General features: G+C 48.9%; 1 protein-coding gene across 1 annotated transcript in view; it reads right to left on the reverse strand.

Moving 5' to 3' along the window:
• The window catches only part of CEMIP (cell migration inducing hyaluronidase 1), a 551,721-nt gene that overhangs the window by 376,478 nt on the left and 148,380 nt on the right, over positions 1 to 26,863 (reverse strand). Inside the window, exon 8 of the mRNA XM_078682930.1 lies at positions 17,756 to 17,877. Coding sequence (XP_078539056.1) covers positions 17,756 to 17,877 — 122 coding nt within the window. The remainder of the gene's footprint in view (positions 1 to 17,755; positions 17,878 to 26,863) is intronic.

Below are 26,863 nucleotides of genomic sequence, written 5' to 3' on the forward strand. Positions count from 1 at the left end.
ACCAGACATTCCCTGCCCCTGTCATGCTTTCTCCCTTTGTGATGGTTTCCCCGTATTCCTCTCCCTCCTTCTTTCCTGTCTGTGTGTTTTTCCTCTCGCTTGCTCTCTGTCTATATCTGAGATGAGAAAAAGTAAGTGCCGGTCCTCCAAATGAGTGCTGGTGGACCCCACCGGGAACCACCTGCTCAACTTAAGCACTGCCTGTAAGAACATGTCAAAATCAAGTTTTGTATCAGTGGTTAGTCTTAGGAGATTAATTGCAAGGATTACCATTGAGAGAGATCTACCAGGTGCCGAACACCTCCCAGAAATTGCTATCTATATTAAACAGAGAAGAGATTTTGATTTCCTAAGAATGGAGGACACACTGGAACACCACTGCATAGAAGAAAATGCTGAAAAAATAATTATGAAATGTATGAATTCTGAGCAGAAGGAATGTCACTCCTTGGAGTTGATAGATGGTGCATGACAACATGATCATCTGTTGAAATATGCCAATTCTAAATATTAAAGTAGGGCTAATTGTAATACTATACAAGCATGGTTGAAGTAAGGAGTAGTTGCTCTATGGTCAAAAACAGTCTTAATGTATTTTACAGAGATACAATAGAAATATAGAATTCCTTATGTTTTCTTCCAAACTTTTAGATCAGAGCGCATCGTAGCTAAAAAGTGAACAAGACCTCTATCTCAAATGTAAACCCATAATTATAGAATTTTACCCATAGCCCCAGTGGTTTTGAGCTGTATTAAATATGTATTAACACGAGCTCCAACGTTCTAAAGATGCCTTATAGCAATGGAGAATAAAACTACATTTTGGCATCTCAGAATTTGGTTTAATTCTTTTGATTAAAGTGTTCCCCGAGCTACAATGCCCCCAAATACAACTATATTTAAAAAAATATTCTCTGGTATTGTATACCTCAGTAAGATTATAAGATACATAAAGTATGCGAAGCACATCGTGGTAACTTGCCCATGAATTTAAATAAGTACTTGCTTTCACAGCTTTGCATGATTTACACTACAGTGAGTAATCCTGCTCCCTCCACAGATGTGTATGGGGTTATAAAAGAGACAGGCAGACTCAATGCCAATGTCAACGGGTCGTTTGATCTTGACAAGAACATGTTTAGATGAGGCTTCCCCATCTGCAGAGACTGGACATTGATATATGTTTGCCACGTTTTAAACGAAGCAACGACTGTAAGAAACTCAGGGATGTCTTTCTCTACTACTTGGTTTGGAGGGTCACTTTTCAACAGTTATTAATTCACATTTAGTGACAGTGGTAGATAAATAAAAAGTGGCCTGTTACACACACCCTTCAAGAAGACTCGAGGTATTGTGCAATCCAAGAAGCTTTTGAGAGCTCTGCTTTGGACAGCCACAGGGAGGCTGAGCTTGAAGTTGGGTCTATCTTTGCTGAGCATTTAGCAAGAGCTCCGTACAATTAGGTGTCCACAGCCCCTAAAGACAGAGAGCACTTCTGTAGATTTTTCACTTTAGGTCATGGTGACTCCAGAGATGCATAGCACGTCCTATTTCAGCTACACTGTGACACGCATGCATGCCAACACTCGTATACTTTTGCCACAACCACAATCCTCTATGTGGTTTCCATTCTCCTCGGCACCACCCAAGATAAACATACCAGTGGTCGCCCAGCTGATCCCACAATGGTTTCTTGGTGGGCTAGTGTTTGACAGCGGAGACGTTGTAAGGCCTGGGCGAAGTAGGCACTGGCCCTGGGCGTCAGCCTTCTGGGGGGGGCCCTGGTCATCTTCTCACTGTCAGCCTGAGCCAGCTATGTTCTGCAGATAGCCCTGCCCCGACAAACATGAATGGTTCCCAAACAGAGATGGTTTTAAATACCATGGAGCATATTAGCAAGAACCTCGATATAATTATCGCCTTTTTAGCGACAGGAAACTGCCGCTAAAAAGGCGATAATGGGCTTGCTAATATGCGTTATAGAATTTCAATAGAAGCCCAGGTTAGATGTCCTGCATATCTAACCTGGGCTTCTATTGGAATTCCATAACGCATATTAGCAAGCCCATTATCGCCATTTAAAACAGCGATAATTTTAACGAGGTTCTTGCTAATATGCCCCCATTTTATTTTTAATAACGGAGATTTGTGTGGGAGCCCTCACAAAAATGTTGTTGACAAATGCGCTTATATTTTTCCCCCATGCAACATCCAGGTTTCAGTTAGATCTGGACAGGTCCTCACTTTCAGTAACATTAGTGAGCTGCTGCTGCCTCCCAGTATAAAAGGGGGTGGTGATGGACGGAGCATCTGAAACAATCAAACACTCACACCCAGTCAAAAGATCTGGTTTTGATCCATCACCGTTCTTTAGCCCACTCTGCCACCCTAGTTCAGACATGGCTATATGCAAATCAGTCTGACCCTGTGCCCCATGGGAACAGTCCAGCCCGAACTGCCAAGGCATGCCTTCCCTTGCCGCTTTGGCCGCCATAAGTGTGGCAGGGTATGCTCAGACGTGAGTTCCTTGCTCACTTTGCCACTGGATTCAAGCAAGCCGGGCTGAAGACGGCTGGAATGCCAGAAACCGGTCCTCGGAAGCTTGATTCCGGTCCAGGGAAGGCATGGCTTGGCAGTTCGGGCTGGACTGTTCCCATGGGGCACAGGGTCAGACTGATTTGCATATAGCCATGTCTGAACTGGGGTGGCATAGTGGGCTAAAGAACGGTAACGGATCAAACCCAGGTCTTTTGACTGGGTGTGAGTGTTTGATTGGTTCAGATGCTCTGTCCATCACCACCCCCTTTTGTACCGCTTTGGCTGCCATAAGTGTGGCAGGGTATGCTCAGACGTGAGTCCCTTGCTCACTTTGCCACTGGATTCAAGCAAGCCGGGCTGAAGACGGCTGGAATGCCAGAAACCGGTCCTCGGAAGCTTGATTCCGGTCCAGGGAAGGCATGGCTTGGCAGTTCGGGCTGGACTGTTCCCATGGGGCACAGGGTCAGACTGATTTGCATATAGCCATGTCTGAACTGGGGTGGCAGAGTGGGCTAAAGAACGGTGATGGATCAAACCCAGATCTTTTGACTGGGTGTGAGTGTTTGATTGGTTCAGATGCTCCGTCCATCACCACCCCCTTTTGTACCGCTTTGGCCGCCATAAGTGTGGCAGGGTATGCTCAGATGTGAGTCCCTTGCTCACTTTGCCACTGGATTCAAGCAAGCTGGGCTGAAGACAGCTGGAATGCCAGAAACCGGTCCTCGGAAGCTTGTTTCGGGTCCAGGGAAGGAATGGCTTGGCAGTTCGGGCTGGACTGTTCCCATGGGGCCCAGGGTCAGACTGATTTGCATATAGCCATGTCTGAACTGGGGTGGCAGAGTGGGCTAAAGAACGGTGATGGATCAAACCCAGATCTTTTGACTGGGTGTGAGTGTTTGATTGGTTCAGATGCTCAGTCCATCACCACCCCCTTTTGTACCGCTTTGGCCGCCATAAGTGTGGCAGGGTATGCTCAGACGTAAGTCCCTTGCTCACTTTGCCACTGGATTCAAGCAAGCCGGGCTGAAGACGGCTGGAATGCCAGAAACCGTTTCTCGGAAGCTTGTTTCCGGTCCAGGGAAGGCATGGCTTGGCAGTTCGGGCTGGACTGTTCCCATGGGGCACACGGTCAGACTGATTTGCATATAGCCATGTCTGAACTAGGGTGGCAGAGTGGGCTAAAGAACGGTGATGGATCAAACCCAGATCTTTTGACTGGGTGTGAGTGTTTGATTGGTTCAAATGCTCCGTCCATCACCACCCCCTTTTGTACCGCTTTGGCCGCCATAAGTGTGGCAGGGTATGCTCGGACGTGAGTCCCTTGCTCACTTTGCCACTGGATTCAAGCAAGCCGGGCTGAAGACGGCTGGAATGTCAGAAACCGGTCCTCGGAAGCTTGATTCCGGTCCAGGGAAGGCATGGCTTGGCAGTTCGGGCTGGACTGTTCCCATGGGGCACACGGTCAGACTGATTTGCATATAGCCAGGTCTGAACTGGGGTGGCAGAGTGGACTAAAGAACGGTGCTGGATCAAACCCAGATCTTTTGACTGGGTGTGAGTGTTTGATTGGTTCAAATGCTCCGTCCATCACCACCCCCATTTGTACCGCTTTGGCCGCCATAAGTGTGGTAGGGTATGCTCAGACGTGAGTCCCTTGCTCACTTTGCCACTGGATTCAAGCAAGCCGGGCTGAAGACGGCTGGAATGCCAGAAACCGGTCCTCAGAAGCTTGTTTCCGGTCCAGGGAAGGTATGGCTTGGCAGTTCGGGCTGGACTATTCCCATGGGGCACAGGGTCAGACTGATTTGCATATAGCCATGTCTGAACTGGGGTGGTAGAGTGGGCTAAAGAACGGTGATGGATCAAACCCATATCTTTTGACTGGGTGTGAGTGTTTGATTGGTTCAGATGCTCCGTCCATCACCACCCCCTTTTGTACCGCCTCCCAGTATAACATCATTATGCTGCTTTCTAGTGCACGCATTTTGAATATTAGCAGTAAAAATATGCAGTGTATTTTATATATTTATATATATTTTTTCATGTTACTCCTGACCTTCTTTATGTTTTAGCACATGTTAACATTGATAAAGCTAGCTGTCATATGTTCTCTACCACCATGAAAGCATCCTAAAGAAAAGCCATCCCTGAGAGCACCTTTCTCTACAAATTCGATTTTTTCAGTCATATATTCCTAGAAGGAAAGACAAAGACATGCTGTCCTGTGCAGAGCTCTCATTTCACGCTCAAGCGCAGTGCACGGCTATCCTGCTCTGTTTGCTAAGACTCTGTCACTTGTATGAGTGAAGCCTGCTCGTTTTTAAATTTTTTTATTTAATGCGATTTTATATAGCCCGAACTTTACCCGAAGGTGTCAGAGCGCTTTACATAGGAACCAGTTGCAAAACATAAGGACTTAGGATTACATGCGTTACATAAACGATACACACAGAAAAAAATTGCAAATGTATAAGATGTAAAGTAACACAAAAAAGAGATTGGTGATTATAGTTGTGTCTATATACATAGGGAAGGGATATGAATGGATATACTCTAAGAGTCACATAGGAATGGTAGAGAGTACAATGGTCTACTGCATATACTAGTGATTAGAGTTATCTCTATATGCATAGGGAAGGGATACGAATGGATATACTCTAAGAGTCACATAGGAATGGTAGAGAGTACAAAGGTCTACTGCATATACTAGTGATTAGAGTTATCTCTATATACATAGGGAAGGGATATGAATGGATATACTCTAAGAGTCACATAGGAATGGTAGAAAGTACAAAGGTCTACTGCATATACTAGTGATTAGAGTTATCTCTAGATACATAGGGAAGGGATACGAATGGATATACTCTAAGAGTCACATAGGAATAGTAGAGTACAAAGGTCTACTGCATATACTAGTGATTAGAGTTATCTCTATATACAGAAAAGAAGAGTTCCATTAAGTGGGGTCGGAGGGGGATGCAGTCACAGCACCAAGGGAGGGACAGAGAAGGGCAGGAAAGTGAGACCAATGAGAGAGGGAAGCAGATAGTAATGAGTAAGACAGTGAGGAGTGTGTCAGAGGCAACAGGAGAGACAATAGAAAGGTCGAAAGGACAGAGGGGGAGGAGAAAGGTAGAAGAAGAAGCGAGTCATAAAAAAAAAATGGTGGGGAGCACAAAGGTCCAAGTCCGAAAGTCCAGGAAGAGGGCTGACATAGCCAGCAAGTCCAGGGGGAGAAAGGCAGTCCGCAGCAAAGTCGCAGCCTCATCGTTCATGAGGAGCTGGGGCAGAAGATTCCAATCCGGAGACCAGAGGGTCAGGGAAGAAAGACCGCAGGCGCCAAGGCAGAACGGGAGGCAGCAAAGTCTAAAACAAAGTTCGAAGGGAAGGAGGGGCCTCTCACCAGAGCCCAGTAAAACACGATGTGGGTGGTGGCATTGTGCATTGAGGGTGAAGGCCGTGTTGACGCTGTTGGTGCGGTGGTGCGGTCGCGCTCCCGCGCGTTGGCCGTGTGGCGCTGGCACGGCTCCCGGTGCAGCCGGTGAGTTGTGTGTGGGTTCATCCGCCCTGGTAGTTGTGTGGGAATCGGCGGCGGGCCGGCAGGGGGGCAAGCAGGCAGCAGACATATGGCAGCAATATGTGGGAGCTATGGACGCAGAAGGCACAGAGCGCCCAAATGAAGTCCTTCACCGCAGGAACCGCCAGGAGAACGGACGCCTCAGATGTTGAATCCCGAAAAGACCGCCGTGTGGGCAGCGGCGGCCGCCATTTTAGAGTCAGGAACGGTGGAGGCTGCAGCAGAGATGCGGCGCTTGGTGCCGATCATACCATCACTAGTGCTTCTTGCCTGTTTGGCAGTTGGGCGAGGTGGGCGATCTCCGGCGGCAAGTCCTCCCCCAGCTGTCTCAGCGGGAGCCAGAAAATAACGCTGCTACTCTGATGTCGTGCCGCCATGTTGGGAAGCTGGTGAGCGCCTCGGTGTCTCAGCGGTGCCAGCTGTGTGTATGTAAAGACAGTTTACAGTCCCGCTGCCCTGCTGTGCCTGTGAGAGAGGTTTACGCCTGCTTCTGCCTGTTCTGTGTGGGATGCTTGAACTCTTGGTGCATCTTCTTTATTTCTGGGACGTGTGCTCATGCTGCCGCCCACAGTGGTCTGGTGTCCGTGTGAAGGGACACTGCAAACTTAATCCTTCCTCTGATTGGCTTAATCTTGAAGCTTGCACGGGTGATGCCTGTTTAGTGCATGAAATAAGCTCACACTGTTGCTGCCTGCTCTTTTTGTTTGTCACGTTTGTGCCACCGCCACCTTTTATGTTCAAAGAATGTTAGTTCTGCTGTTGTCTCTGCTGTGACTGTTCTGTTTCGCTGGGAGGCTTGCACTGCTGCTGCCTTGATGTGTCCCTTTCAAAAAAGTTTAACCCTCAGTGTACACTTCTTTAAAAATTAATGCCTAAAACAGTTAAAATCCATTTAAATAGTTTTTCTTTCGTTTACTTTTGGGTTATGGAAATGGATCAGTTTCATTTAGAAATTTTTTGTTGGCTTTGAAGATTGACATCCAGAATAGTTTGCTCTGATCTGGTCTTCAGAGTACTACATACAAGCACGACCATTAATATGCCCACTAGATGGATATTTTCCGACATAAGTGCTTAAAATACTAGCATTATAGATGTTTAGAAGTACTGTCTGATGCCTGAAAATGTGATGTATGTGCTGGATAGTAATCTCTCGCTACACGACTATAACCTGTAAGACATTTATACTCTGGCGTATATCTTAACTTTTCGAAACCTGAACCTGTGAGATCTGCATAACAAGATGTACTTCTATTTCTTGACTTAGCTGGAAACTATTATGTATCCTAAGGTACAGGTTATGTGCCTAGTTTCTGTGCCAGAGTGAATCATTTAACTTGGAGGGAGGCCATGTTGTCAGAGGCGTGAGCCTGTACATTATGCGTAGCTAGAGGGATAGCTTTGCTTTTAGATGCTTGAGTGTGTAAAGTAAATATAACCTGAGAATAGTCAAGGTGTTAGAGGTCTGTGTCTGTAAGATCTGTGTAATTATAGGGATGGCATTGCTATTAGATGTATAAGTAATGGAATTGCTGTGCAAAATTGGAGTCTTTGAGATCTGTGTAGTATGTTTTAGTGCTGTCTGAGGTCGGAACTTGTACAAACTGTGTGTACGGACAGCCCAAAGGCTTTAGAAGATATCTGCAGCTTGTGGAGATGGTACCTGAGCCCGACAAGCATTAATAACCTTGGGAGAGGGGCGAGGGGAGGTTGCCTGTGTGATGCCTGAGACTAGGTTAAAATAATGTGTAATCTGAGACAAAGTTTTCTGTGTGCCTGATTTGTGTTAAAGGAACAACGTTCAGTTTTTAAAAAATGTTCCCTTTGACATATGTGTTGATGCTAACTCTACCTAAATATTGTAGCACATTCAAATGTTAAAAAAATGTGTGCAGTAAGCCAAAATCATCCCGAAATGGGTGCAATACACTCCACTTCCTTCCTAAAGAAATTACATTAAAGTACCATTTTTTAGGGCTCGGGCCTACGTCACACACTGCGAAGCAGTGTGGGCGGAGCCAGGAGTCCTATTATCAGGGTGTCCGAGAAGCAACCCAAACATTCCTGAATGCTCGTGTTCGTTTTTTGCCATCTGCATGGCGATTGGGACTTGCATGCCTGTCTTTTAAGAAGTCAGCACACAATAGGCCATAGTCTGTAGACTTTCTCTACTTCCTGCATATTCCGTTCGGGCACGAGCTTGAGAAGGTCATAAATCTTCAATTACCAGCTGTCATGGCTGGCAGTAATTGAAGACAGATTCTGGGCGAGCAAGGCAGAAGGTGGGCGCGCGTGCTCACGTTAGTCCCACAGAGTAAACACCATTCCTCGCACTAGCAGCACTGCGCGTTCGCCTCTCTTGCTTTATATTTTAGCTGTGTGTGTGCGCGCATGCTGGTTTCCTTTCCAGGTATTCACACTGCCCTGAGGTGCATGTGTTGGCAGTTTGAACAATGCCCTTAGCACAATTTTTTTTTCAATGCTGCTTTATTGCCGTCGCACGTATTTATATATTTATTAACATGCCGGTTCTTAGTAAAGTACATGTCAAAGGCTAAGAAAAGTAGGTTATTGCAGTGAACTATATCAATAATGGCAAACCCTTGTTTTTCAATGCTGCTTTATTGCCGTCGCACGTATTTATATATTTATTAACATGCCGGTTCTTAGTAAAGTACATGTCAAAGGCTAAGAAAAGTAGGTTATTGCAGTGAATTATATCAATAATGGCAAACCCTTGGTTACAGGACATAAGGATTATTATAGTGTGAGTGCAGAGTGGTGAGTGCAGAGTGGTGAGTGCAGAGTAGTGAGTGTAGAGTGCAGAGTAGTGAGTGTAGAGTAGTGAGTGCAGAGTAGTGAGTGCAGAGTAGTGAGTGCAGAGTAGTGAGTGCAGAGTGCAGAGTAGTGAGTGCAGAGTGCTGAGTGCAGAGTAGTAAGTAGTGAGTAGTGAGTGCAGAGTAGTGAGTGCAGAGTGAGTTTCCAGAGTGCAGAGTAGTGAGTGCAGAGTGCAGAGTAGTGAGTGCAGAGTGCAGAGTAGTGAGTGCAGAGTAGTGAGTGCAGAGTAGTGAGTGCAGAGTGAGTGTGCAGAGTAGTGAGTGAAGAGTGCTGAGTAGTGAGTGCAGAGTGCAGAGTGCTGAGTAGTGAGTAGTGAGTGCAGAGTGCAGAGTAGTGAGTGCAGAGAGAGTTTCCAGAGTACAGAGTAGTGAGTGCAGAGTGCAGAGTAGTGAGTGCAGAGTGCAGAGTAGTGAGTGCAGAGTAGTGAGTACAGAGTAGTGAGTGCAGAGTAGTGAGTGCAGAGTGAGTGTGCCGAGTAGTGAGTAGTGAGTGCAGAGTGCTGAGTAGTGAGTGCAGAGTGCTGAGTAGTGAGTGCAGAGTGCTGAGTGCAGAGTAGTGAGTAGTGAGTGCAGAGTGCAGAGTAGTGAGTGCAGAGTGAGTTTCCAGAGTGCAGAGTAGTAAGTGCAGAGTGCAGAGTGCAGAGTAGTTAATGCAGAGTGCAGAGTAGTGAGTGCAGAGTAGTGAGTGCAGAGTAGTGAGTGCAGAGTAGTGAGTGCAGAGTAGTGAGTGCAGCGTAGTGAGTAGTGAGTGCAGAGTGAGTGTGCAGAGTAGTGAGTAGTGAGTGCAGAGTGAGTGTGCAGAGTAGTGAGTAGTGAGTGCAGTGTGAGTGCAGAGTAGTGAGTGCACAGTAGTGAGTGCAGAGTAGTGAGTGCAGAGTAGTGACTAGTGAGTGCAGAGTAGTGAGTGCAGAGTAGTGAGTAGTGAGTGCAGAGTAGTGAGTGCAGAGTAGTGAGTAGTGAGTGCAGAGTAGTGAGTGCAGAGTAGTGAGTGCAGAGTAGTGAGTAGTGAGTGCAGAGTAGTGAGTGCAGAGTGAGTGTGCAGAGTAGTGAGTAGTGAGTGCAGAGTGAGTGTGCAGAATAGTGAGTGCAGAGTGAGTGTGCAGAGTAGTGAGTGCAGAGTAGTGAGTGCAGAGTGAGTTTCCAGAGTGCAGAGTAGTGAGTGCAGAGTGCAGAGTAGTGAGGGCAGAGTGCAGAGTAGTGAGTGCAGAGTAGTGAGTGCAGAGTAGTGAGTGCAGAGTGAGTGTGCAGAGTAGTGAGTAGTGAGTGCAAAGTGAGTGTGCAGAGTAGTGAGTGCAGAGTAGTGAGTGCAGAGTAGTGAGTGCAGAGTAGTGTGTGCAGAGTAGTGAGCAGTGAGTGCAAAGTAGTGAGTAGTGAGTGCAGAGTAGTGAGTGCAGAGTAGTGAGCAGTGAGTGCAGAGTAGTGAGTGCAGAGTAGTGAGTAGTGAGTGCAGAGTAGTGAGTAGTGAGTGCAGAGTACTGAGTAGTGAGAGCAGAGTAGTGAGTGCAGAGTAGTGAGTGCAGAGAAGTGAGTGCAGAGAAGTGAGTGCAGAGAAGTGAGTGCAGAGTAGTGAGTGCAGAGTAGTGAGTGCAGAGTAGTGAGTGCAGCGTAGTGAGTGCAGAGTGAGTGTGCAGAGAGTGCAGAGTGAGTGTGCAGAGTAGTGAGTAGTGAGTGCAGAGTGAGTGTGCAGAGTAGTGAGTAGTGAGTGCAGAGTAGTGAGTGCAGAGTAGTGAGTGCAGAGTGAGTGTGCAGAGTAGTGAGTGCAGAGTGAGTGTGCAGAGTAGTGAGTAGTGAGTGCAGAGTGAGTGTGCAGAGTAGTGAGTAGTGAGTGCAGAGTAGTGAGCGTGCAGGGTGAGCAGTGTGTGAGCATGCAGGGTGAACAGTGTGTGAGCGTGCAGGGTGAACAGTGTGTGAGCATGCAGGGTGAACAGTGTGCGAGCGTGCAGGGTGAACAGTGTGTGAGCGTGCAGGGTGAACAGTGTGCGAGCGTGCAGGGTGAACAGTGTGCGAGTGTGCAGGGTGAACAGTGTGTGAGCGTGCAGGGTGAACAGTGTGCGAGCGTGCAGGGTGAACAGTGTGCGAGTGTGCAGGGTGAATAATTCCAATCCAAACCACATAATTCCATTTCACACCACATGCATACACTCCATAACACATGGCTAAAAGACATTGCCATTTACAATGCCATTAGCTCTAACTCAAATAAATCCGAGACCTATTGCATTTCCAATGCTTGTTTTACATTTACTGATGTTGAAGTCTGTCTCCTATGTAATCTGGTGTTTTCTAAGTGTTTCTTCCTTAGCTTAGGAATTCATAAGGGAAAATGCATCTTGTAGGCAAGTCATTTGTACCACTTATTAATTATAAATTGTCAAAACAAAGGTTCCCAATTTTTGTTTGTGGCCAGTGCCCCTGTCTGTACTCTGCCAGTGAACTGACCTAAGAGGGTATGAAAGAGTTGAACTTTGATACTAAATTCCTGGATGATCCGAACAAAGGCGCACAAAAGTTGCTTGGCCCAGGCCCTCTAAAATCCCTAATACGTTCCTGTTTGAAAGAAGCTATAATGCAGTGTCACTGTTTGAGAAAATGTGAATGTATTATTAAGCTTTGTCTAAATCCACAAATAGTCTCCTCAAAAATACTGCCTGCTATAATTCAACAACAAATTATCATCAGATAGCAAAAGCATAAATGGAATGTAGTCAGTTTTGCCATTTAACAATGCAAGAAATTTTGCAGCAGCTGGGTTGCTACACATTTGAACATAATTTGTATGAACAATTATAAGAAGCTCCAGGCAATTCAAAAGTGCCTACACATGCCAAGTCCTATAATTACTATTGATGGGAATGGAAAGAGACCAACATTGTGCAGCATTGTGATTGGTCGGAACGGCGCCCAGCCATGGGCTTACGGGGTGGGCATGTTCTCCATGCACGCAGCCTGCATGGAGAAGGACAAAGTGCACATGACTAATTTGGGTGGCCCGAGAGGGCCAACCAAACAGTCACTGGGCACTCAAGAGTGGGCTCATCACTCCTCCCCAGCAATGCTCAGAGAGCAGAGCAGCCGCGCCCACCCGCTCGCAAGCAACGCAAACATAAAATGGTAAAAACGAAAAGTTATTACCATTTTATGTTTCTGCTTCTCGCACTGAGAGAAAGCAGTGGGGCGACACTCCTCCGCCATAGCAGAGGAGCCGCCCCTGATGTAACGTAAATAAAACTAATTCTAATTTTTGCATGGAGCTGTTCTTTCACTGCTGATGAGAATCACCAATGAGCTGCCACAAAGGTACAGTGTAGTCTTAAAGTAACACTAGAAATCCCATAGAGATAGACAAAGTAATCAATCACATATCCTATGGTTTATGAGCTCGTACTTGCTCCTTTTAACATAGAAATGGCACCGTGGGAGATAAAGGGTCTAAGGAGTTTTCAAAACACCATAGTGCTTTAAGAGCCCACTTAATCAAATGAGGGATTTTCTTGTAAATATTCAATCAGAGGTGCTGTTTCGTCATTCAAGCACACAGGGAGCTGGCGCTGGCAGGCAGAAGTCAGAGAGTCATTCACCTTCAAACTGCAGCTCGTGGCCGCATTACTGACAGCGGCGGCTCCTCCACAATGGTAGAGGAGCATTGCCCCACTGGCTCAGAGCCAGCAGCTGAGAAATAAAACAATATTTATTTATTGTTTTATTGTTCAGCTGCTGGCCGAGCCAGCGTGCTTAGAGAGGGGTGGCACACAGCCATGGGAGGGGCGAGGGATGGAGTGGTATGCGTACGCATGTCTGTGTGGCCGGCTATCTTAGACCTGCCAAAAAGACATGCGCAGTTAGGTTTCTCCAATCCAGCTGTATTACAGAGCCAGGTTGGAGAAAAAGTCACTATTTTCACACTACTAAGGAGTGACTGTCAGTATTGGTTGGGTCAAACTCAAGGAAACAATATCTAGGAAACTTAAGGAAAAATGTTCAGAAAAAGAGGTACAATGGACAGTATTCCAGTGTAGGACTACTGAGTCCCACAGAAGATATTTGTGTGAGCGGAGCAGCAGGACATTCATCACAGTACCTTATCACACACTGGAGTGCCTCCTGTGTGCATCCCTTCCTTTTGTTGTATGCCTATAAGATGATGCACTTTTCTTGTGGTGATTATCCCATTTCTTGTTTTAAGGAGAGAGGGCTTGGTATGGTTAGAAGGACCTGGAAGCGGACAAAATAGCGAGAAGATGTATGTGAATGTGTTTAATAAACATACTGTGCGGAACTTGTGTGTGTTTCTGTGTGTGTGAGAGAAAGAATCGAACCCCATCATGGGTTATGCCTTTCCCACCTTAGTCTAATTCTACACACCCTTCTTTATCTTCATCACTCATGTCTGAAGTTAGTTCTTGTAACTTGTTCTTGCCCTCCCAAGCCTCTTTATTCCCATCCTGGATTGTGCCATGTACTTCCCTCGTCTCCTTCCATCCTCCCTGACCGTTCTGTTAAACCCAGACAGGAACTCTCACACCTTTGTCCTGGACAATTATCTATTTCTGCTGGTTTCAGCAGTAATGGAGCAAGGGATCAACTTCTGGGCACTGGTTCTGCCTTCTGGAAGGCTCTTGGGCACCAGGAACCAAGAGATCTCAGGCCTCAGTTGGAGCTGTCTGGCTTTGTTGGTGCATGGAAGGAGAAACGGATCCCCTTCGTACCTCTTTACTCGACAAACCAACTTTCTCCTATGCCTTTTTGAGAAGGGTCTTTATTCTTTTTTTACATTTTTTAAGTCTTTTAATTGGGTTTTGACATCTGAAACACCACAATAGCGGTAATGACGAACAAATTATTGGTTTACAACAAACCATCTGTTCGAAGCCTACTATTTCTGTTGTTGTCCCAACATTTCCATTTCCTGAGACACATGGATAAGCACCTGGGTATGTAGTTGTGAATGTAGTTCAGTGGGTACACTCCACAGCAGGAACATGCATTAGAATGGTGCACTCTGCTTCATGCCCCTGACATTCCCCGGGCTCACTCCAGTCCATAACCTCTGCCAGGGCTTCCCAATGAGTCTCATGAGCCACTGTCATGAGCCACCTGCCTTGTGCCCCGAATTGTATAAAATGTTTTAGGGCATCCCCTTGCCTAAACACCTGTCCATACCAGTCTCCTACCTCTGTACCGTCGGGATCACAGCAGTTCCCTATCTCTGGATCAGATCACGTAGTGGTACAATCAGGGCAACATTACAGAAAAGGAGCACATAGCGATCTGGAGTCTAGTCCCCCCAAACTCCCAAGGCGACTAGCTGTGGGGTTAGGTCTATTGTTATGTCCAGAGCTGCTGAGTTGCTACCCTGCACCCCCTTCTAAAATCCCTGAATCTTCGGGCATCCCCGCTTAGTGATGTCTTTGTGTATCTCTTTGTCCACAGCCACAAACAGAGGGCTGACTCTCATCTACCTATAGGGAGCAACCTGGTCCTGGTGAAGTACACTCTGGATAACATCTTCAACTGTATCAGCAGAATCCCGTCCTTATTGCCACTTCGTGGGGGTAACGCATGCAGCACCACAGTGGTCATCCTCGAGCCTACTCAGCTCCTACTATCTCCCCTGAGGCATTCAACAGGGGGGAGGCTGTTGAGTAGCACTGTGGTATATATTTGTGACACCACATGGCTGGTTAGGGAGGCCCCATGGCTTCTATATTCCAACAGTTCTTTTCCAGGAACTAGTCCAAGATTTCCCCCTAACCTCATAAGGTATATGCCAGTTGCAGGTATCAGCTGTATAGGTTATCCCGCCACTTCGTAACGTTCTTGCAGTTAAGAAAACCGTGTAATTTTATCATTAAGCCAAATGTCCTCCACCTTTGATACACCCAGTAGTCCCTATTTCTTGTGCCCTTCTATTGCTCTTGCCCTGGCTAGTATGTCTGAGCCCCATAGCAGTGCTTTCAGCATCACTATACATTATCACCTCAGGGCACTTGCTGCCCTTTTCCAGATTTTGACCAGCAATGCTGTTGGGGAGGGGGGCAGTGGTGGAGTCCCTTTGACTTCATAGAAGCAGCAGATGTAGCCCTCAGGGTCCATTGCTGGCTGACTGGCCAGTAGTGATTGCTCCTGTTGTGATGAAAAAAGCCCAATCATTGACCACTTGGAGTTGGGTCACCTTGTAGTACAGACTCAAGTTGAGGAGAATGATTCAATTCTCTAGGGATTTCATGGTCGTAGTAGGCAGGGCTATTCTTCGGGTTCGCCCGATCCCATAGCAGGGTCCTATTTACTTCATCTTCCTTTTTGAAGAAGCCACCTGGAATCCCAATTAGGGTATTTTGTAGTGTGTACGGATATTTCAGCAGGTAGATCATTTTTATATAAGGTGGCCCTTACCGGTAAACATCACTTACAACAAAACTTTTACAACGCACTACCATTACAACGCGGTCATTACAACGCAAACTATTACAACGCATTGCGCTGGGGGGCGCTCTAGGATAGGGAATAGGTTAATTTACTATCCAATAACCTTACCTAGTGTCCACGTGGACTGGAGTTGGAATAGTAAATTAAACTATTCACTATCCAACACCCAAAAGCGCTATGCGTTGTAATGGTATGCGATGTAAAAACCGCGTTGTAAAGGCAGGCGTTGTAACAGCCTGCGTTGTAACGTCATACATCCCCCTTACCGTTAGCGACAACTGACATTTCTACCATTGACCCACATCTCCCCTGTAATTATCAAGGACCCTGGTGAGGTTTTCCTGGATAAAGAGCTCGATGCCCGTGGTCACAAAGATCTCCAAGTATTTGAATCAAATTGTTTCCCATCTGGGGGAATAGCCCCATTCCCCACTCAGCCCATCACGCAATAGTGGGTAGGCTACTGATTTACACCAGTTGATGTAACAAGACCCAAACACTGCCAGAATCTGTGGGATTCTGAGCATGGGTTGTTCTGGGTTGGCCAATGAAGCCGGATGTTGTCTGCATAGATGGATATAACGTCCCCCACCCCAGGACCGACCACAGTCCCTGGAGGAGCACATCAGGCATACCCACACTGCCAGCGGTTCAACTGCCTCTTCAAAAAGCAGGGGGGTTGCTGGTGCCACTGCCCAGGATAAATGTTGTAGAGAATGCCCCATTATTCTTCACCTTGCTAATTGGATCCATATAGAGCAGCCACGCCCAGGACAGATACCTCAGACTGAAACCCATCTTTTGCAAAATCGCCCACATGAAGGGCCATTCTTTGGAGTCAAATGCCTTTTTGGCATCCGGGGCGAGCAAAATGCCCTGTTCCACTATTCAGTCCCTGCAGGCAAGTCATCCCTCCAGTCATCATAGGATGTAGCTTATAGTCTTAGATATCTCCAACTCCATGATATCCGATTCTACTCCTCTACTTGCTTCCCTCTCCAACGTAGGGTCTGGGATGATCAGTACAAAGTCTCTTAGGTCCCCATTTTCCCTTCTCGCCTGGGTTCAGCATAGCTCCTCCAGATAGGAGGCAAAGACCTGTGCGACTGCCGCAGGAATCTCAGTTATGTTGCCTGTAGGGAACCTGACAACTGACACCCAACGCTGCCCTTCTTTACGTAACAGCCAGTCCAGTAGCTGCTCTGCCTTGTTACCTACCTGATACAATCTGCCCTGCTGTATCCAGAACTTTTCCCTCACCTCTTGTTGGGTTGTGTTCGCAGTTCTGCCCTCAACCCGTCAACCTTAGGTGTAAGACATGGAGAGAGAGCAGCCACATATTTCCCCTCCCATTTCATCAGTGAGGATTCTAGCTCCACAGATTACCTGTCTTTTTCTTTCTTCTTCCCCGACACATGCACAATCAATTGGCCCCTTATGACTGCCTTAAATACCTCCCGGAGGGTCACGTCTGACTCTACCACCCTCTTATTGTCCAGGAAGTAATTGGTCATGGACCCTGTTACTAGTTTCCTAGGGTTTCCAGTCCATCAGCTCCCACGGGTCAAGTTTCCATTCCTCTTTCAGTCCTGGGGTGGTTGTATGTAGGTATGTAATGAAAGAAGAGTGTTCGGAGATGCCCCGTGGAAAGAAGGACGTACACGTGAAGCGGCTGTGCACGGGGTGCATTACTAACCAGTAGACCAGCCTGGACAAGGAGCGCATTGTGTTAGCTGCAAAGGAGTACTGGTGCTCCCCTGAGTGTTCTTCCTACACTTTTCTGTTATTATTTGATTGCTGCTAGAAAAGCTATTTAAGGAATATTACCAATTTAATTCCCACCTTCTTGCCTTTAATAAAATCTAGATTTCCATGCTAGAAAATGCCAATTGTGATTGTCTGCGTAGAAGATTGCATTTGCCTATGTGTTTCACGGTAAGTGGGTGAATTGTCATTTATGCGTTTATATGTGAGAGCGCACTCATGGAAGCCTGTACTGCCCTCTTTCACTTGTCTCCTTGGGTTACGATGTGCATCCTTCTAGACTCATTAATGCTCTTTAGCAGCATCTCTTTCCTGTAGTATGCTGAGCTGTTGGAAGATGGTGGACCCAAGGATCGGAGCTTCTGAGTTCAAGTCAATTTACTGGACATAACGTAGATCCCAACGCTGTGGCGATGTTCTCTCAGAATAATGACACTTGATGGGGAGGAGGGTTGAGAGGAGTGGGAAGGGGCTGAGAAGAGATCAAAATTAAAAATCAGATCTTACCTATACCTGCCCTGCTTTTGGCTATCACAACCATGCCACTTGCTTCAACATAGCACCACTAACCACTCAACGCAGAATCCATGGACATATCTCAGCCCATCAATACCTGTATGTCGGCCGGCCGAGCGCAGATTTTGCCTGGATGAGCAGCCCTGAGCTCTGACAGTTTTTCCCATGTGCTGATTCTGTTTCTTTCATAGCTGTAGAACCAATCAGTCCACTCAACATCTGCAAAAAATAAAATGAAAGGAGAAGACATGTTTATTTTTATTTTTCAACAGTATTTTCTTTTCGGATAGTTGCATATTTTATAGGTGTTTCGTCTTTGCTAGCTCAGTGGCGATTATTTGAACATGCAACTTAATATGCTGTTTCACATGAGTCTCTCTGTGTAATTTTGTATAGTTAGATTTCCTGGTCTTCATGTTGTTTTCGTGAGCTTGGCCTGATCTTATACAGGAGGAGAGGCGGAGAGACGACTGAAAGGCCACATGGTTCCGGTTCCAAGAGCCAAAGGGTCCCAGGCCATAGGGTGCAGGACAGTCGACAGAAAGTTTCTATTCCTTGATCATGAAATAATTTAAAGGCAGTGATGGGTAGGATGTGCCGTTGATGCTTTCATCTATTGTAGCCATGGGACTAGCCCATAGTATTCTTAATTTCAGATGTCATGAAAGCAGAAACAGGAAGTAAACATGACTTTTAGACTGCTTAGTTGCTCTAATGATCATAACTTGCCCTTGCCCTAGCCACACGAAGCAAATAGGAGACCACTGAGAGGCTACCAGGGAGGCAAGAGGTCAACCCAGTGATATCATTGAGATCAGAGGGAGAATGATACCCCTGAGACAATCTAGCTTGATGTTTAGTCACAATATACAATATAGAAAACAAAATATCAGGGGACAAAATATCGTGTCAAGAATATCGAGCACAAAAATATCGTATAAGTAAGTTTCAATAGGTAAGCCAAGTTTTTCTATATATAAATCCAAATATATGTACCATGACAATATATATCTTTAAGGTATGTAGATGTAGAGTTAATTTTGGAAATGGGATCCCCGGCTGGCCAGGGCTTTCGCCAAAGTCAGTCAGAGACCACCACACCCAAGTCAGGGCAAGGGAGTTACACGCCAAGATAACCCCTACTCACCCTCTAGGTAACGTGGCGTGAGCAGCAAGGCTAAACTTGGAGGCGATGTAAGTTAAGTATTTGCGCACGCACCCCAGCAACAACACCCAAAGGCCCACCACAAAGGAAACTCCACACAAGGTTATATAAAAATAGCCTTTGTATTACACCAAAACACATTAGATAAAACACACACTTTACAATGTGCCAGAGGCACGGGCACAATTTACAGGGGATATTTACAAGACATGGCCACCTGGACCACTGTCAGGAATCAGAAGCAGCACTTTCAGAAATAGCACTTAGAAGGTAAATATAAATGTATTTTAGCACAAAATAGCACACAACCAGTAACTACTGGTAACAGGATCTCACTAGCACCACCTGCACTAGGGAGAAAACAACCACCTATGTATCACAATACCTGTAGGGGTGTAAGCACATAACACATGATGCAATGCATAACATTCATTCAGAGGTGTAAGGGAGGAAAACACATGATGCATCACAATACATTCAGAGGTGTAAGCAAAATGAACAATTGCACCAAACTCACAAGTCACCACCTGTGACTGTCCATGTGTCCCAATGTCAGGGCCTAAACGGAGTAGTTGCCCACAAAGTGCTGGGCAACTGGTGCAGGGAAAGTTAGGGCAACGTTGGAGCCTCTCTGGCTCAAGAACCACCACTGTGGCCCTGCGGAGCCTCTCTGGGCTCACAAAACGAATGGCCCTCTCAGAGCCTCTGTGGGCTCTTACAGCAAGAAAATGTCCCCTCTGAGCCTCTCAGGCTCAAACACAACTGTGGCACCTTTTTGTGGTAGTCCCCCCTCTGGGGGACTCGAGGACAATGGCCCACGCTAGGTAGGAGCCCCGCTCGGGAGACTCGCTGTGCCTAAAATGCCCCTGGAGCCTCGTGGCTCTACACAACTATAGCGCTTCGTTGGAATCCCTCATGGGGGACTCTGCACTTAAAGGACACTGCCCCCAGACTGGTGGAGCCTCGACAGGCTCAAAAACTATCTAGATGCCCCAGGAGCCTCTCAGGGGCTTTAGCACCCCAAGGCCATAAAGCTAGCACAGCACAGGGGGGGCGCGACCTCGCTCCCCCCTCCCGCTCCCCCAGCCGGTTTTCCACTCACCAGCTCTCTGTGGACAGGTGCTGCAGCTCCTCCTCGAGGGCTCCCGCTCCTCGGCTTCCTCAGAACGGGCGGGGCTCTCCTCTTCACACAGGAGCCTCGCTCCCTGCAGCACTTCTCCCCGGGGCTCTCCCTTCACATGGGAGCCCCGGCAGGCAGCAGCTTCCGCCTGCCTCTCTGTCCTGCCCCCGGCCTGCCTGACTTCCGGGTCGCGGCTGTGGGGGCGGGACTTCCGTCGGCCCGCTTTCTGATTGGCCGGCCAGAGAGGTGCTTCCGGGTCGCCGTGGGCAGAGCGGCGGCCCGAGGGAAGCTCGTCTTGTAGTGGCAATCCGGGGGTGATAAATCACGCAAATATGCGGCGTGGGCAGCCGCTAGAGCAGCAAAATGCAGGGTGGGCACCTGCCTTACAAAAGCGCTCCCAAGCGCCTCGTGGTCAATATAAAGCGCTCTCAAGCGCTAGTGGGCACAAACCACAGCGCTCCCAGCGCTAGGACGAAACAAAGCGCTCTCAAGCACTAGAGGGAAAAGCCAAGTGCTCCTAGCGCTATAAATCAGGAAAGGACCCAGCAAAGTCCTTGTAGGCAGGCAGGGGGGCAAAGCTGGGCCCAGAGCCAGCACACTGGGTCTCCAGGCAGGGAGACACCCCAAGTGGCGGTCCTCTGGCCCAGCAGCAGCAACAGCCCCCTCAGGATCCTGGAAGAGAACAACTTCAGTGGGGACACAGCCCCATTTTTATACACCATTTTCCTTTGTCTCAAGGTGCAGGGTGGGGGAAAACCAGTTGCAGCTGGTTCTTGAGTACTCTGTTTACCTCAACCACCCTCTCTATTCACTGGCAGGGCTTGGGTCATTAGACACACCACAGGGGGGCGGAGCCAGCATTGTGTGGGGAAAACCCAGCCCATAAAGGACACAGGTACACTCCTCCCACACATCACTCATGCTAATCTCCCACTCACCACCGGGCAGACCCATCCAGACTTCCTGGAGCCTGGCATGCCAGCCAGCTCCAGCCAATCACACGCCAGCACCCTCACAGCACACGTAGAGCCATGTCTAGAAATGGCGTTTCCCTACTAGACACATACATGCTGCATACACCATCTCGCAGCATTCACTCTCACGAGTTCACACATACCAGACTGAAGCCTGTACACCCCATGCATCAGGAACTACCAGGGACACATACATTCCCCATGCATTCCTATGGGCGGGCAGGCCTAGCTCAGTACATGCACTCAGAGTGCGCACGCACTTTCCACTGGGACACAGTGAAAGTGCGCAGAACCGAAAAAAACACCATTGCCAGGTCACCATTTCAAGCAAAAAGTCTCGGGGTGAACCTGCCCTAAGGGCCAAAGTCCAACACAACCCCCTTCCAGCCAAAACGCAGGGGAGACCAATCACCACCGTGATGGACTTCCCTGCTTGGGGCGATAGAACACGGACGCGGGCCCGCAACTGCAGGGACACCCTCCTGTTCTACGCCACGGTGAACCCATGGGATTCCTTCTCAACACACTGTCTGGACCAACTGGGCTACCCCACTGGTACTCCCAAGTTGTCCGCGGCCAGGACCAGGCCCTGGGCCACCCAGGTGCCACCGGTCCTTGCCAATTTGCAGAGCGGGGGGTAGTAACCTCTGGCCCATAGGAGCCATTCTCCACTCTTCCTGTCTGCCAGACAGGACTAGACTGCCACTGGTACTCCAGCCTAGGGTCTACAACCTCAGGCGGACCAGGAGTCTCGGGGAAGGCTCTCCTCCCCCTACCTCTTCTTCTAGGGTTCCTCCTCCTCCGGCGAGCGGTACACCTAGAACGCCATTCCAACCCAGGGCTTATCCACTCAGGTTGCACCGGGGTCAGAGGTGGGCTCTCCCACCCTGTGCACCCCCTTCCAGAGGTCTGCCCTCTCCCACCTGGAGAAGTTCCTCTGGAAGAAGAACCGGTCAGGACACTGGTTACAGTCATCCTACCATTCAGGTCAGGCTGATCCTGAACCTGGCCTTCCAACCTCCGGTCTAAAACCTTTGGTGGAACAATTGCCTGGCACTCCAGGACTTCCGGGGATTCACACGCAATCCCCCTGAGGCTAACAAATGTCACATCTGTTGCGTGACTGTCTGTCTGGTGCAGATCTCCCGCCCTCTGTCCACCTGACAGTGCGTGACGATCCCCCAGACCAGAAGTGGCGCCACCCGGGTCCCCCCAAGAAGATCTAGCCCAACTGGCTAGTCCCTGGTCCACTGGTGCATCCACTGGGAAACTCATCCCCCAATCACTCCTCACGCTGGACTCCTGTACCCTCCCTACCGGAGCGGTACTGCCAGCATCTAGAACCACAGGAGCTCTGTTTACAGACACTCCAGGTCCTCTACTCACTAGGAGATCTTCCTCAAGTGGACTAACAGGACAGCCTAGGTCCCCAACCTGGTGTTCCCTCAAGAAACCATCCAAGTCCTGAGGCAGGGCTTCGGGCGTCTGGGGAACCTCGGTCTCCCCCTCACTCCTGCTCCACTGAGCCAGGCAGTGAGCCCCTACACCCTCCTCGCTATCCTGGGACCTAGCTGGGCTACACTGAGCCTCTTCCACCAAGCTGGGCTGGAAGATCCCTGAACCACTACTTTCGGAATCCCTCACCAATGATTCTGCAGAACCTCTGGCCCTTTCCCAGCGGTCTGCTTCCTCCGCCAGCTCATCAGGATCAGCGCATTCCAAACTCAACAGGTGCTGGCGCAACTCTAGACAACAAACACCAAGGAACTGCTCTCTGAGAACCATGTCGAACAATATGTCCAATCACATTTCGTGGGCTCCCGTACCCAATCACACAGGGCTACACAACAGTCATCCACAAAATCTTCCCAAGACTGATGAGACGGTTTCCTAAGGTTCCTAAACCTCAACCTATTCTCCTCCTCTGGGGAAACAGGAACCATACTCTGGGAACTGGGACTTTCTACACTGTGATTTAAATAGCTGCCACCACTGGACCCAACCCTCCCTGGGGGATCCAGACACTCAACACTGCGCGCAGGGGATAGTCTACCCTCCAGAGCTACTTTGACTCTGGTGGCGGCCCTCTCAGCCTCCTCTATCCTGTCCTGCGCTAAGACCCTCTCGGTCTCCAGCTGTTGCTTCTTAACCTCCAGCTGTTGCTTTCTAATGCCCAGCTGTGCCATAGCCTGGGCATGCTCCAACCTGAGCTTCTCTAAAGCCAGCTGGTGCTCCCTTTCTCTCCTCCTATCTTCCAGCTCCTCTGGGGACAGGTAAAGGGATGAGGCGCTGCCTCCTACGCTGGACCCAGCAAGGGACTCCCTATCTATGGGGTCTCTACTCTCTACTGGCGTCCAGGTGCTGTCATCTTCTTCCTCCTCTTCTGAATCTTCAGGGCTCCCCACAGACCCACCACCCTCCTGGTGTGAAGCCCGGGCCCTTTCCTCACTGCGCTCAAGATCCCACTGACCCTTTTGCCATAGGATCAGGCTGCTCCTAAGTTCGGACTGAGTGTCTGACTCATCCACCCCTATGTCTCTCTCTTCACAGAACCTTACCAACTCTCCCATACTGTATCTAAACAGAACACAGAAATCAAAAGCAGGCTCCATTCTGGCAGACGTTCTAGGGACAAGATTACACAGGGAACCTAGGGGTCTGAGCTAACACAGGAGTACACAATTCACAAGGTATCAGCAAGCTCTCTACCCCAGAGAACTCACACTCACTTGCCTAGTGCCACACACCATTCATCCACACACAACCCTCCCCTCGGACTGGTAAGGCAGTTTCTACCACCCCTGATTCCTCAACCTGACCACAAGTGACACAGGTACCGACTCTGGGCGCAGGGTAGGGGGACAAATGTACTGGACACAATTGCACAATGATACCTTCAGGAGAAGAAAATATGAAACTTCCAAAAAAAACAATCCCCTAAAATGTGGTCATCTAAAATGCAGAGTTTTGTGGTGCAGCCAGCTGCTACTAAGGTACAAGGCAAACACAAATCCTTATCCTCACCGCTTGCCGCCAATGTTGGAAATGGGATCCCCGGCTGGCCAGGGCTTTCGCCAAAGTCAGTCAGAGACCACCACACCCAAGTCAGGGCAAGGGAGTTACACGCCAAGATAACCCCTACTCACCCTCTAGGTAACGTGGCGCGAGCAGCAAGGCTAAACTTGGAGGCGATGTAAGTTAAGTATTTGCGCACGCACCCCAGCAACAACACCCAAAGGCCCACCACAAAGGAAACTCCACACAAGGTTATATAAAAATAGCCTTTGTATTACACCAAAACACATTAGATAAAACACACACTTTACAATGTGCCAGAGGCACGGGCAGAATTTACAGGGGATATTTACAAGACATGGCCACCTGGACCACTGTCACGAATCAGAAGCAGCACTTTCAGAAATAGCACTTAGAAGGTAAATATAAATGTATTTTAGCACAAAATAGCACACAACCAGTAACTACTGGTAACAGGATCTCACTAGCACCACCTGCACTAGGGAGAAAACAACCACCTATGTATCACAATACCTGTAGGGGTGTAAGCACATAACACATGATGCAATGCATAACATTCATTCAGAGGTGTAAGGGAGGAAAACACATGATGCATCACAATACATTCAGAGGTGTAAGCAAAATGAACAATTGCGCCAAACTCACAAGTCACCACCTGTGACTGTCCATGTGTCCCAATGTCAGGGCCTAAACGGAGCAGTTGCCCACAAAGTGCTGGGCAACTGGTGCAGGGAAAGTTAGGGCAACGTTGGAGCCTCTCTGGCTCAAGAACCACCACTGTGGCCCTGCGGAGCCTCTCTGGGCTCACAAAACGAATGGCCATCTCAGAGCCTCTGTGGGCTCTTAAAGCAAGAAAATGTCCCCTCTGAGCCTCTCAGGCTCAAACACAACTGTGGCACATTTTTGTGGTAGTCCCCCCTCTGGGGGACTCGAGGACAATGGCCCACATTAGGTAGGAGCCCCGCTCGGGAGACTCGCTGTGCCTAAAATGCCCCTGGAGCCTCGTGGCTCTACACAACTATAGCGCTTCGTTGGAATCCCTCATGGGGGACTCTGCACTTAAAGGACACTGCCCCCAGACTGGTGGAGCCTCGACAGGCTCAAAAACGATCTAGATGCCCCAGGAGCCTCTCAGGGGCTTTAGCACCCCAAGGCCATAAAGCTAGCACAGCACAGGGGGGGCGCGACCTCGCTCCCCCCTCCCGCTCCCCCAGCCGGTTTTCCACTCACCAGCTCTCTGTGGACAGGTGCTGCAGCTCCTCCTCGAGGGCTCCCGCTCCTCGGCTTCCTCAGAACGGGCGGGGCTCTCCTCTTCACACAGGAGCCTCGCTCCCTGCAGCACTTCTCCCCGGGGCTCTCCCTTCACATGGGAGCCCCGGCAGGCAGCAGCTTCCGCCTGCCTCTCTGTCCTGCCCCCGGCCTGCCTGACTTCCGGGTCGCGGCTGTGGGGGCGGGACTTCCGTCGGCCCGCTTTCTGATTGGCCGGCCAGAGAGGTGCTTCCGGATCGCCGTGGGCAGAGCGGCGGCCCGAGGGAAGCTCGTCTTGTAGTGGCAATCCGGGGGTGATAAATCACGCAAATATGCGGCAAGGGCAGCCGCTAGAGCAGCAAAATGCAGGGTGGGCACCTGCCTTACAAAAGCGCTCCCAAGCGCCTCGTGGTCAATATAAAGCGCTCTCAAGCGCTAGTGGGCACAAACCACAGCGCTCCCAGCGCTAGGACGAAACAAAGCGCTCTCAAGCGCTAGAGGGAAAAGCCAAGTGCTCCTAGCGCTATAAATCAGGAAAGGACCCAGCAAAGTCCTTGTAGGCAGGCAGGGGGGCAAAGCTGGGCCCAGAGCCAGCACACTGGGTCTCCAGGCAGGGAGACACCCCAAGTGGCGGTCCTCTGGCCCAGCAGCAGCAACAGCCCCCTCAGGATCCTGGAAGAGAACAACTTCAGTGGGGACACAGCCCCATTTTTTTACACCATTTTCCTTTGTCTCAAGGTGCAGGGTGGGGGAAAACCAGTTGCAGCTGGTTCTTGAGTACTCTGTTTACCTCAACCACCCTCTCTATTCACTGGCAGGGCTTGGGTCATTAGACACACCACAGGGGGGCGGAGCCAGCATTGTGTGGGGAAAACCCAGCCCATCCAGGACACAGGTACACTCCTCCCACACATCACTCATGCTAATCTCCCACTCACCACCGGGCAGACCCATCCAGACTTCCTGGAGCCTGGCATGCCAGCCAGCTCCAGCCAATCACACGCCAGCACCCTCACAGCACACGTAGAGCCATGTCTAGAAATGGCGTTTCCCTACTAGACACATACATGCTGCATACACCATCTCGCAGCATTCACTCTCACGAGTTCACACATACCAGACTCAAGCCTGTACACCCCACGCATCAGGAACTACCAGGGACACATACATTCCCCATGCATTCCTATGGGCGGGCAGGCCTAGCTCAGCACATGCACTCAGAGTGCGCACGCACTTTCCACTGGGACACAGTGAAAGTGCGCAGAACCCAAAAAATCACCATTGCCAGGTCACCATTTCAAGCAAAAAGTCTCGGGGTGAACCTGCCCTAAGGGCCAAAGTCCAACAGTTAAGAATAGTAAATCTATACTTACCTATTAGCACTTAAATTCAACCTATTTTGTTCCTCGATATTTTTTACACAATACTTTGTCCACACGACAATTTGGTTCTGATAGTGTGTCAGTGATCCTCTAGCATGTATCTAAAGCTGAAATAGGAGTGCTCTGAGGGAGTCATGTTGTTGTAGGATCTTCAGAAAGGGGGGTCTTCAGACCCCTTGACTACTTCAGACTCTCTGGCTTATCTCGGCCAGGTAGTCTGAGAAGAACTTTTGTAGAAGCCCCATGAAGAGCTTGTCAAAAGCTTTTATCGCAAATAGCT

Source organism: Lissotriton helveticus, chromosome 3_1 (assembly GCF_964261635.1).
Source record: "Lissotriton helveticus chromosome 3_1, aLisHel1.1, whole genome shotgun sequence".
Lineage (NCBI taxonomy): Eukaryota > Metazoa > Chordata > Amphibia > Caudata > Salamandridae > Lissotriton > Lissotriton helveticus.